This window comes from Grampus griseus (assembly GCF_964374135.1).
Source record: "Grampus griseus genome assembly, chromosome: 14".
In the NCBI taxonomy this organism is placed as follows: Eukaryota; Metazoa; Chordata; class Mammalia; order Artiodactyla; family Delphinidae; genus Grampus; species Grampus griseus.
This window is the reverse complement of record NC_139008.1, coordinates 3,871,532-3,883,281: the sequence shown is the minus strand read 5'-3', so window position 1 is coordinate 3,883,281 and position 11,750 is coordinate 3,871,532. Positions and strand designations below refer to the sequence as shown.

Below are 11,750 nucleotides of genomic sequence, written 5' to 3'. Positions count from 1 at the left end.
ATCCAGCAGCTCAGCATGGCCGGCTGCTACTGGCTGTCGGGCAGCACGGTGGAGCACGTGGCCCGCTGCCGCGGCCTGGTGAAGGTGAACCTCTCGGGCTGCCACCTGACCTCCCTGCGCCTCTCCAAGGTTCTGTCGGCCCTGCAGCGCCTGCGCTCCCTGGCCATTGACGTGAGCCCCGGCTTCGACGCCAGCCAGCTGAGCGGTGAGTGCAAGGCCACGCTGAGCCGTGTGCGGGAGCTCAAGCAGACGCTGTACACGCCCTCGTACGGCGTGGTGCCCTGCTGTACCAGCCTCGAGAAGCTGCTGCTGTACTTCGAGATCCTGGACCGCACGCGCGAGGGCGCCGTGCTCTCGGGCCAGCTCATGGTGGGCCAGAGCAACGTGCCGCGCTATCAGCACCTGCGCGTCTTCTACGCCCGCCTGGCCCCCGGCTACATCAACCAGGAGGTGGTGCGCCTTTACCTGGCTGTGCTCAGCGACCGCACGCCCGAGAACCTGCACGCCTTCCTCATCTCCGTGCCCGGCAGCTTTGCTGAGAGCGGGGCCACCAAGAACCTCCTGGAGTCCATGGCCCGCAACGTGGCGCTGGACGCGCTGCAGCTGCCCAAGTCCTGGCTCAACGGCTCGGCCCTCCTCCAGCACATGAAGTTCAGCAGCCCCTTCTACTTCAGCTTCAGCCGCTGTGCCCTGTCCGGCGGCCACCTGATCCGGCGCGTCATCGACGGCGGCAGGGACCTCCGGAGCCTGGCTGGCCTGAACCTCAGCGGCTGTGCGCACTGCCTGGCGCCCGACTCCCTGCTGCGCAAGGCAGAGGATGACATCGATAGTGGCATCCTGGAGACGCTGGTGGCAGCCTGCGGCAACCTGCGCCACCTCAACCTCTCGGCTGCCCACCACCACAGCCCCGAGGGCCCCGGCCGGCACCTGTGCCAGCTGCTGGCACGGCTCTGCCACCTGCGCTCCCTGTCGCTGCCCGTCTGCGCCGTCGCTGACTCGGCGCCGCGGGCCGACCGCGCGCCCGTCCAGCCTGCCACGCACGCTGTGCCCCGCGGCTTCGGCAAGAAGGTCCGCATCGGCGTGCCGTCCGGCCCCGACCCTTTCTCCGGGCAGGCGGGCCCCCTGCCGTCCTCTGTGTTCTGGTCGCTGCTGAAGAGCGTGCCCTTCCTGGACCGCCTCGAGCTGATTGGGTCCAACTTCTCGTCTGCCATGCCGCGCAACGAGCCCGCCATCCGCAACTCGCTCCCCCCCTGCGGCCGGGCACAGAGCGTGGGGGACTCGGAGGTGGCCGCCATCGGCCAGCTGGCCTTCCTGAGGCACCTGACGCTGGCCCAGCTGCCCAGCATCCTGACAGGCTCCGGGCTGGTCAGCATCGGCGTCCAGTGCCAGCAGCTCCAGTCCCTGTCCCTGGCCCACCTGGGCACGATGGGCAAGGTGGCCTACACTTCGGCCCTCGCGGACATGCTGAAACACTGCAAGCGGCTGAAGGACCTCAGGTGAGGGCACCCGGCCGCCCCGCGCGCCTCTGCCGGCCCTGTGGGGAGCCGTAGGGGCGCACGGCCTTCTGCTCGGCAGTGTTGGCGTACCCGCCGCGCACCTGCCGAGGCGAGCAGGGGGGAGGCCTGTCCTTCGGGGCTGAGGGTCTTGGGGGGGTGCTGACAAGGGACTGTGCAGTGGTGGGGCTCGGGGGGCGCGGGGGCTTGGGAAGCGGCAGTTGGCGGCGCCCAGGGAGGGTGTGCAGGAGGCGGTGCCGCCCGAGCCTGGCACATCGTCCTCGTTGCCTGGGCTCTAGGACGCTGCTGCGTACGTGACCTTATTAGTCCTCGTGCCTGTCCCACGAGGTGGACGCTGTTCTTGCCAGATGACGGAGCTGGTAAGTGGGGGGCCGGGAGTGGAGCCTAGCTTTGCGACTCTCGAAGGATGAGTCGGGGTTAGCCAGGAGGTGCAGGCGCAAGGCTTTCCGGGAACGAAGGCAGCGTGTGTAGAAGCCCCAGAGGCTTACAGACAAGCAGCGAGCTCCGAAGCCAGCTGATTCTGATCGGGGGCGCGGGGGCGTCGGTGAGGCGAAGGTGCTGAAGGGCTTCGGCCCACAGAGGGCGGGGTCGGGTTCCAGCTTGGAGATGTCCCTCTGGCCGCCCACCTGGACTGGAGGGGCCCGGCCGCGGGAGGGGAGATGGAGAGGCGGGCTCAGAAGGGGGCCGCACACTGTTGAGCTGTGGCAGTGCCCGGAGCAGGACGGCCGGACTGACCTGAGGGGCCGCCCCTGGAGAGTGCGGACCTTGGCAGGGCTTCCCCCACCCAGGCAGTTGTTGGAGGGCCACTGGCGATTTCCTGGGCCCCGAAGCGGAGTGATCCCCGGCGACTCGTGCTGTAGAGTGAAGGCTGTTCTCGTGAGGGCCCAGCACTTAGACGGCCAGCCTTTGTTAACCTGAGCCGGATTTGAAAATGTCTACAGATCTGATCTTGAAAAACTGCAGTTTCCTAAACGTCGTGGTGGCCTCAGGCCTCAGCTCTGCGAGGGCTTCGGGTGGGGGAGGGAGTGGCCGCTGGGCTTGGTCTCCATGAGGCTGGAGCTGGTGGGGCAGCCGGATGAGGGCGGCATCGGGGCACGGGGATGCGCGCGTGTCGTCATCGCCGCACCAGTGAGCACTCGCTGTGTGTCTTCGCTGCGGGCCGGGCACCAGGCTGGGGGCTCTGTGGCGCTGTCTGGCTTGATCTCCTCACTAGGCCCTTTGTCGTTCCTGCTTCATGGAGAGGCAGCGGACGCCTGAGGGAGGAGCTGAGGTCCGCCCGGGTCATCGAAGTCCAGTGCTCGACCTGGGCCCCCGAGCCACACAAAATGGAGACAAGCGTGTCCTTTTCGGACCTCCACTCTCCCCGTAGAAGGCAGGAAATGAACCAGATTTGAGGTGGAGCTTTGCTGCCCCGGCCCTGGAGCCTCCCAGAGCTTTTCTGCCAGGCTGCCTGCCACCCCCAGGGCAACACACGCTGCGGGCCCCCCGCCCAGTCCCTGCCAGCGTGAGGGTTGCGGCCCGGGGTCCAAGCCTGGCCTCCCACGTGGCTTGGCCCCCTCCTGCCCTGTGGGGCGGGGTGCCACCTGTGAGTGAGTGGGGAGGGGCCCTGGCCACAGCCCCTGCCCCTCGCCCTTCACAGGGTGAGCCTGGCTGCCATCTCAGACGATGCTGCCCCTCTTGCCCAGATCGCTCTCAGCTCTCTCCCTTTTCACTGGTTCATCTCCATCCAGTGCCTCCTCCCACCTTGTCCCCTCCTGTGCCTTCACTGTCACATCAGTGGTCTTTCCAGAAGAACTGTTGTGAAGTGAGTGGTCAGTGGGCCATGCGTAACTTGAAGCTGCAGGTGGACCACAAAATACATCCAACAAACGAAAAACCACCAGGTCTGCTGTCCTGTTACCCTGTTGGATTCTCGTGATCAGGAATTGAATGTCCCTTAGTTCGGGGAGCCTGAGGGAGCATTTGAGTTCTAATTTAACTAAACTCAGAGCCAGAGTATTTCTGGATCTGTCATTTTTGTCCTCAGTGTTTTGGCTTTCTTGCTACCCTCTTAAACCTGGCGCCTTTTCTAACCACGCTGTGGTCAAACCACGTGCTCGTTATTGAGGAGTGTTTGATCAATAGAGAAATCAGTGAAAGTAAAATAAACTCATACATTCACGTAGTTTAAAAAGTCACGGGGCTTCCCTGGTGGTCCAGTGGTTAAGACTCCACGCTTCCACTGCAGGGGGTGCGGGTTCAGTCCCTGGTTGAGGAACTAAAATCCCATGTGCCTGCGCGATGCGGCCAAAAAAATAAAAATAAGATAAAATAAAAAGTCACAGTGCTTCAAGGCAGGTAATGAAAACTGGCCGCCTCTCTCCAACGTCCTTTCTGCCTCATATCCACAGTGTCATATTTTAAAATTAATTAATTAATTAATTTTGGCTGCGTTGGGTCTTCATTGCTGTGCACAGGCTTTCTTTCTAGTTGCGGCGAGCGGGGGCTACTCTTCGTCGCAGTGCGCGGGCTTCTCATTGCGGTGGCTTCTCTTGTTGCGGAGCACGGGCTCTAAGCGCGCAGGCTTCAGTAGTTGTGGCTCGCGGGCTCTAGAGCGCAAGCTCAGTAGTTGTGACACATGGGCTTAGTTGCTCCACGGCATGTGAGATCTTCCCGGACCAGGGCTCAAACCCGTGTCCCCTGCATTGGCAGGCGGATTCTTAACCACTGCGCCACCAGGGAAGTCCCACAGTGTCATATCAAATGTCTGCTGCCTGCATGGCCACCTGGAGACGGCAGGTGCTCCCAGCTCACCTGGGCTGCTGGATTCCCTGCACGAGGCCTGTGCTTGGCCCCTTCAGGGCTGCTCTGCCTGGAGGAGTGAGGAGTGGGCGTGGTGTCCAAGCTGGTCCCATGTCCCTGCATCTCCTCGTCCAGGAGATAGACCCTAGCCTTGGGTGGAGGCAGGCAGGACCCACGGCAGGGGCCTCAGAGTCAGAAGGCCTGGGTAGACCTTGGGCTGTCTGTGCCCACGTCCTTGTTTGGTCAAGTGGGGCTGTTCAGACCAAAGGGATTCATCCTTATAAGACACTTAGAACAGGACTTGGCACTTATAATACACGTTATGGTTCTTCATCCATTCAGCAAATAAATGAGCATCTCTTATGCCAGGCACTGTTCCAGGCACCCAGGACACTGAACAGAACAAAGATCCTTGTCCTCGGGGAGCTTACGTTCTAGTGGGGAAAACAGACCAACAGTCAACGTAAAGGAAGCGTATGGTATGTTAGACGGTAACAGACGCCGGGGAGGAGAAGCAGAGCAGGGCGAGGGATGCCTGGGCGCAGGGGTGGCATTTGGGGTACATTTCGTGAAGGAGGTGAGCTTTGAGCAGAGAACCCAGGGAGGTGAGTTAGAAAGCAGAACCTGGGGGAAGAGTGCTCCGGGCCAGGCAGGTAGGGTCACATCAGCCGGAACGGTATCCACGACCCACAGGGTGACTTACGTTTACATGAACTAAAATGAGATGAAACCAAGCATCGAGTTCCTTGGTGGCATCAGCCATGTCTCAGGTGCTTAGTAACCACGTGTGCTGGTGGCCACTGTGCTGGACAGAGCACATACAGACACTCCCCTCTGCCCAGAAGGTTCTGTTGGACAGAGCTGAGAGCGCAGGGCCCGAGATGGGTGTGCCAGGGTCTCAGGAGCCAGAATGGAAGCAGGGCAGGTCTCGCTGCTGTGCCGCAAGTGGCCTGGGGGCAGCGGCAGGGCCACCGTCAGGGGCACGTCAGACATGCAGGGAGCAGCCAGGCGAGAGCGGGGGTTGGGGCATGGCCAGAAATAGCCAGCTTCTGGCTTCACGGGGAATCTGCTGATTGATTGGGTGCATGGGATGGGTGCTGAGGCTAGGGGGGTCCAGGCGGTACCAGGGCTTCTGGCCTGAGCCGTTGAGCTGACGTGGCTGCCATGTGGCTGAGAGAGGAAGGCAGGGGTGAGGCTGCACACATGTGGGTTGGAGAAGCCTGGATGCCCCCTGGCCCTCCCCCCAACCCCCAGAGAGGAGGACCGTCCCCCAGGTCCGCCAGCTGGCGCTTGCACTGCAGAGATCGCCCAACAGGATCTGGTCAGGAGGATGAGGACTTGGTAGGAGCTGTCGGGGAGAGGAGGTGGGGGTGGGGATGTTCTGGAAGCTGAAGGGAGAGACTGCCCTTTAGGCTGCTGCAGACTGTGGCTGCCCCCATTGGCTTGTATTTGTACGTCCGCCACGTGCTCTCCCCGTGCTTACAGGTCTTTGACGTTTTAACAACCTTGGGAGTGTCGATATTATCATCCCATTTTGCAGATGAGGAAAGTGGGGCCCAGAAGGTTAATGAACTTGCTCAGGAGACACGGCTGGTCTGTGGGCAGCTGGGAGCGGGTCCTGTCTCGTGGGGTGGCTGGATGTCAAATGGGGTAACCTGGTGTTTAGTGGTCACCAAGTGACTTCCGGGGCCTCGGACGTGATCCCCGTGGCCCAGACCTTCCCCCGGGGCAGGGCCGTGTGAGCAGTGTGGGTTTTGTGGGCCGACCTGAGGACCTGACCGCCTCTCATAATGGGCTTTCTGTGCGCGCGGCTGCTGAGCCCACACCTCATCGGAGCTGGGTACTGCCTGTTCGGAACAAACACCAGTTTCTAGAACTTGGCCAAATGGCCCCGTTCCTCTGGATTCCTGCCTTCTGTGGCAAGCGGAGCCCGGGGGGATGGAGGGAAAGGAGCAGATGGTGCCTGCCTGTCACACCGCTCCCAGGGCGGCCTCCCGGACAGCTTCCGCACTTCCCTGGTTGGCCTCCGCCGTCCCCACCAGCGAGGTCTGTGAGCTGCAGCTCTTTGCCAGCTGGGGCCAGGGCCGCTCCTGCCGGAACACGTCGTCCCGCTGGGGCCTCACAGGCTCTGGATTTGTGGTGTACCTCGCCAGCGGGAGGATGCCAAGCTGGGCAGAGCAGGGCACCTGATGAAGCCCTGCCTGGTGGAGAGGGGAAGGGAGAACGTCACCCTGAGTCACCCTGGGCTGCCCCTGACCTTGGAACTGGGGCGGCGTCTGGGCGTAAGCGAGAGGGCTTCTTGGAGCCAGGCCCTGGAGGCTATGCCAGGGCAACCCTCCAGGCCTGGGCGCTGCTCGGAGGGGCGCCTGAGAGGTGGGCAGGCAGATGAGGGGCGGCCCGAGCACCGGTCTGTGCCCACAGAGCCTCTCGGAGAGCAAGCGTCGGAGGCCAGACCCTTCGAGGTCGGAAGGCTGAGGCCCGCCCCCCAGGGCGAAGCCAGTCACAGAGGCGCCCCTCTTCCTCTGCCCTGAGCAAAGACACTGCCCGTCACTCGAGTCAGGTTAGCTCTGCCAGCCCACCGCCCGGAGGAGCGGGACACGGTGTGGATGTGCCAGCCTCACCCGCCCCACCAGGCCTGCCCGCCCTGAGCACCCGTGATGGGGGCTTCCTTCAGGGGGAGGAATCTGGAGTGGCTGGCAGGCCGAAAAAAAGGTTCAAAAGCGTGTAGTACTCAGCTCCCTCTCTCTCTCCCCTCTGTCTGCTTGAGATCCCCAGCAGGCAGCGCAGACCCGCATCGCCACCTAGTGACCGAGGCGCTGCAGGCCTGTCCTTCCCGCCGCCCGCGGTCCAGCTTCCTCACTGCTGCAGGGACGACTCGCGGGTCAGGGCTTTTCTCCCCCTCCAGTTTTCGCACTTTCAGGTCTGCACAGTATGCTTACCTTAGGATCTTTTAAAAAGATAGAACCAAATAATATGTTCAGACATTTTCTTAAGAGACATAAGCTTCTCGGAACATTCACACCCATGGGCGAGATGCACTTGCTTACTCTCTGGGCCCAGGGTGTTCGGGGGCTCGGGTCCGGGTCCGTGGCCCACAGCTCTGAGAGGCCCGGCTCGCGGCTCCCTCACTTCTTCCCGGTTTCTTTAGGGATGAAATTCATTCAGTGGCGTCCAGCGGGTGAGGCATCGCTGAGCACTGCAGCCCTTGGGGAGCCCTTTCCCTGGTGTTTGTGCCTGAGCAGCCCTGCCCGGGGGCTTCCTTCCTGCTGCACCCAGAACCCTCGACGGGGTGAGGCTTTTCAGAATCATACCCCAGAGAGACCTGCGTTCCCCCGACAGTTTTAGGAGCTTGCTAGAACTTCTGCTTACGTGTAATTAAAATAAAAACGCAGTCTCGCTGCTGCATTTCAGTGACTGGTGGCTCCCGTACCGGATGGCTCCGAACAGACGTGCCGTCACCGCAGACTTGATTTTTTTTAATTAATAGTAATCTTTTATTTATTTATATATTTTTATATTTATTTTTGGCTGTGTTGGGTCTTCGTTTCTGTGCGAGGGCTTTCTCTAGTTGTGGCAAGTGGGGGCCACTCTTCATCGCGGTGCGCGGGCCTCTTCACTATCGCGGCCTCTCTTGTTGCGGAGCACAGGCTCCAGACGCGCAGGCTCAGTAGTTGTGGCTCACGGGCCTAGTTGCCCCGCGGCATGTGGGATCCTCCCAGACCAGGGCTCGAACCTGTGTCCCCTGCGTTAGCAGGCAGATTCTCAACCACTGCGCCACCAGGGAAGCCCCGCAGACTTGATTTTAAAGCCCCTCACCCGTCCTGTGACTTGTCAGCATCCCCAGGTGTCAGGGCTGTGGAGGCTGTGTCCGAGGCTCACGTGGCTCTCGTTTGGGCCTGTGGACGGCCCCTCACCCTCGTCCAGGTCAGCCTCACCCGGGACGTCACTGCGTCCAGAGCGCTTGGGCTCTCCTTCCGCCTGGGGGGGGCGGTGGTGGTGGTGACTCTGTCCCCACTGCAGGCCCACCGCCTCTCGGGGATGGGGGAGGGCCGTTCCACTCACCCCAGAAGCTTCTCTCCTTTGATGATGAGATTCTACAGCTGCAGACGAGCCTCTCAGGGGCGTCCCAGGAAGTCACCCACTCGGCCTCGTCAGTTTACGGGGAGAGACAGGCCTCTCGGGGTTCCCTGTGGGTCTCGCACGGAGATGGGGGTCTTGCCAGCTGCCCCGGCCCACCTGGAGGGCCAGTGGCTGTCCCGTGGGCAGAGCTGAGGCTCAGAGAGACCCACAGTCCCGGGCAAGACGCCGTGTTTGTGCAGTGCCTGGGCCTTGGGGGTGGCCAGCCTCAGGGGACAGTGTCACCCCGACCTGAGGCACTGTTTCCACAGCTCGGGCACAGCCTGGCAGAGCGCTGTCCTCCCGGGCCGGCCGGCTTGCTCGGAGGGCTGAGGCCCCACGTGGCTGGCACGATGTCCATCAGAGGCCTTCGTGGCTCGTTGAGAGAGAGCCTTGCTGGGTGCCCAGTGGCCACCCTTTGAAGCGTCCTCCTTTTCAGCCATCGGGTTCAGACGTAGCCCCTGAACTGCAGTTTCCTGCACACGTGCCCAGATCTCCATCATCCGTGAAGCCCTTCTCCCGCCCGCTGCAGTGCCCGTGTGCCTTCTGCCTGCTTTGGGTGGAAATCTCTGCCTGGCCTCTCCCGCTCGTGCCGCCCGCCTTGAAGCGGCTCTGGCCGGGTAACCGGGACTCCGCGCAGCAGTCAGAATGGTTTTAGAAGCGTCAAGTGAGGCACGTGCCTGTCTGAGAAGGACCGAGGTGCCGCTGAGTGCTATAAAATGAGGACGGTTCCCCAGTCTGGTGCTGATCTCCAGGGATAGCCCTTGTTAATAGGTTTTCTTGTGTTTTCTTGTGGGAGGATTTTGGGTAAACAGGATCCACTTTGACCTCTGTCCATGGGGCCGTCTTGGTCTTTCTGTGTGATTTATTGCGAAACGATCTCCGTGCTCTGTTCATGCTCCAGCTTCCTCTCCCTGGCTTCTGTGCTAGTGTTCTGGGGCTGCCCTGACAAATGACCACCAACCGGGTGGCTTAAAACAACAGACAGTCACCCTCTCATAGTTAAGAGGTCAGAAGTCCCCGGTCAAGGTGTCGGCAGGATGGTTCCTTCTGGAAGCTCTGGGTCGGGGCCTGTTCCAGGCCTGTCCCCTAGCTTCCGGCGGCTGCTGGCAGTGCGAGGTGTTCCTTGGCTTGTGGACGTGTCACTCCAGCCCCGAGCTCCCTGCGTGTTCCTGTGTTGCTGTGCCGTCACAATGCGTCTAAGGAACCGGTCACTGGACCCACCCCAGTCCCACGTGACTTCATCTTAGTCTGCAAAGACCCTGCTTCCAAATAAGGCCATGTGTGCAGGTACCAAGGATTAGGAATGCAACAGATCTTTTGGGGGACACGATTCAATTGCCACGCGCTCTTCTGGGTCTGTAGGCGCACCGAGCAGTCAGAGCGGCGAACGAAGCAACTTGGCTGGGTCTGTGGGCATCTGGTTGCGTCGGGCCTGCAGGGTCTCCCCCCAGATCAGGATCACCAAGGGAGACCCCAGGGGTCTGAGTCCTCACCCGGCACCCCTGGGGGCTGTGGTGTGGATGGGCCTGGGGGCAGCCAGTCTGGGCCCTGGACCAGGAGCCCCGCTCAGCGTGTGTCCATCTCCGCAATCTCACGCTGTCCGTCCTCTCTCCCTGCAGGCTGGAGCAGCCCTACTTCAGCGCCAACGCCCAGTTCTTCCAGGCGCTGAGCCAGTGCTCTGCGTTGCAGCGCCTGTGCCTGGTGTCCCGCAGTGGCACCCTACAGCCCGAGGCCGTGCTGGCCTTCATGGCGCGCTGTCTGCACGTGGTCGTGTGCCACCTGTTCACCGGCGAGTCGCTCAGCACCTGCCGGAGCCTGCAGCAGTCCCTCCTCCGCAGGTGAGTGCGCGTCGCGGGGGCTCCGGCGCTGTTCCTCCCTAGGCTTCCCTGGGGGCCAGAGGTTGTTTCTCAGAGTTACAAAGTGCTGGGCGGTGATGCAGTGAGCCCCCTGGCCTTTTCTCTGCCCCGGGCTCAGCGTTCTGCGTAGTGGGAGCCCCTCTCCCTCGCGCGTGACAGGACCCTCTTCCCCATCCAGCCCCTCGCGTGTTCCCCTGGCACAGCTGTCAGAGGCGGGAATGTGCGTGGTGCTCACCTGCAGCCCTTAGCATCCCGTCCGCTTCCCCATCTCGTCCTTGTTCTGTGCGGGACTCGCTTCAGAGCCCTCGCCATGCCTGGTCTCCTCGGCCTTCTAGGCTGTGACGGGCGCAGCCTTTCCCTGGTTTTCGTGACCTCGACACTTGGAGGGCACTGGCCAGGTGTCCGCGTTTCTGTTGAAAACAGCGCGTTCATCCTGCGCCTCTGATTCCAACCCTGCATCACAGGGCTCATCACACTTTGCCCCCCTCTTTCCTCGCAGCCTCTCCCTTCAGCAGCAGACGGCCTGGCTCTCCATTCCCTGAGCTGTGTTTGCTGATTTGTCCCGTCCCCCCGGTGTGCGCGTGGGGCAGCTGCTCTGCTCCTGGGGGGTGGCACCTGGGTCGCCCCATCAAACACCGTCTTCGAATGACCTGGGGCCGGCCTCTTCTCGTCTCCCTCAGCTTGGCCATGTTCCTTGCTCTCACTGCCTCGGACTCCACTTTGCGTTCACCCCACATCCTGCGTGGCTTGCTTCCTTGTTTTTCTGGTGTTCGAAGCCTTACTGAAGTCGGAGGGTCAGAGCTCTTGTGAGGGCCACCCCTCAGCCTCCTCCTGTCCCCACCCCCCCGCATTGTCCCCACCCCCCCGTACCCAGAGACAAATGTTCCCGGTTCTCAGTTACCCTTCCTATGTTTCTTTTGTAGGATTAGCAGGTACACAAATGTTTTCCCGATCCCCTTTCTTTTACTCAGTTTGCTTTTTCACTTAATAATGTATCTTGGAAATCGCTCATTCTCAGTTCATCCAGCTGTTGCTCATTCTTTTTACAGCCCTGCGTTAAAAAGAAATCCTGGTAAAGTACGCATAACAAAATTTACCATTTTAACTGTTTTGGTTTTTTTCCATTTTAAGTGTTTTCACCATTCCAAACTGAAACTCTGTCCCCATTAAACATTAACCCCCCCCCCCAGCCCCTGGCGCCCACCCTTCTACTTCCTGTCTCTACTCCAGGGACCTCCTATAAGTATAACCATATAGCGTTTGTCCTTTGCGTCTGGCTTTTTCTGTGTTGCTTTGACATTTGAGAGACTTGAAAGATAGAAATAAAGGATCATCATATATTGATTAAAATAAAGCCACTTTGGCTCCCTGAACCTCCAGTATGAGTTTACTTTTTAAATTTTAGAAGTCCATCCAAGTATCCATGAGAAGCACAGTGTTTTGTTTCCCTGTGTCCCAGCGTCCCTGAATGTGTAATGTT

The 11,750-nt window shown here is 60.8% G+C and overlaps 1 protein-coding gene across 2 annotated transcripts in view; it reads left to right on the top strand.

Annotated features, from left to right (window-relative positions):
• Positions 1-11,750, top strand: part of FBXL18 (F-box and leucine rich repeat protein 18) — a 28,554-nt gene continuing 16,804 nt past the window's right edge. For both annotated transcript variants that reach the window (XR_014297749.1, XM_082671592.1), the window contains exons 1-2: positions 1-1,496; positions 10,034-10,252. Coding sequence is in view for 1 of the 2 variants with exons in the window: in XM_082671592.1 (XP_082527718.1) it covers positions 16-1,496; positions 10,034-10,252 (1,700 nt within the window). In the remaining variant the exon portion in view is untranslated. The remainder of the gene's footprint in view (positions 1,497-10,033; positions 10,253-11,750) is intronic.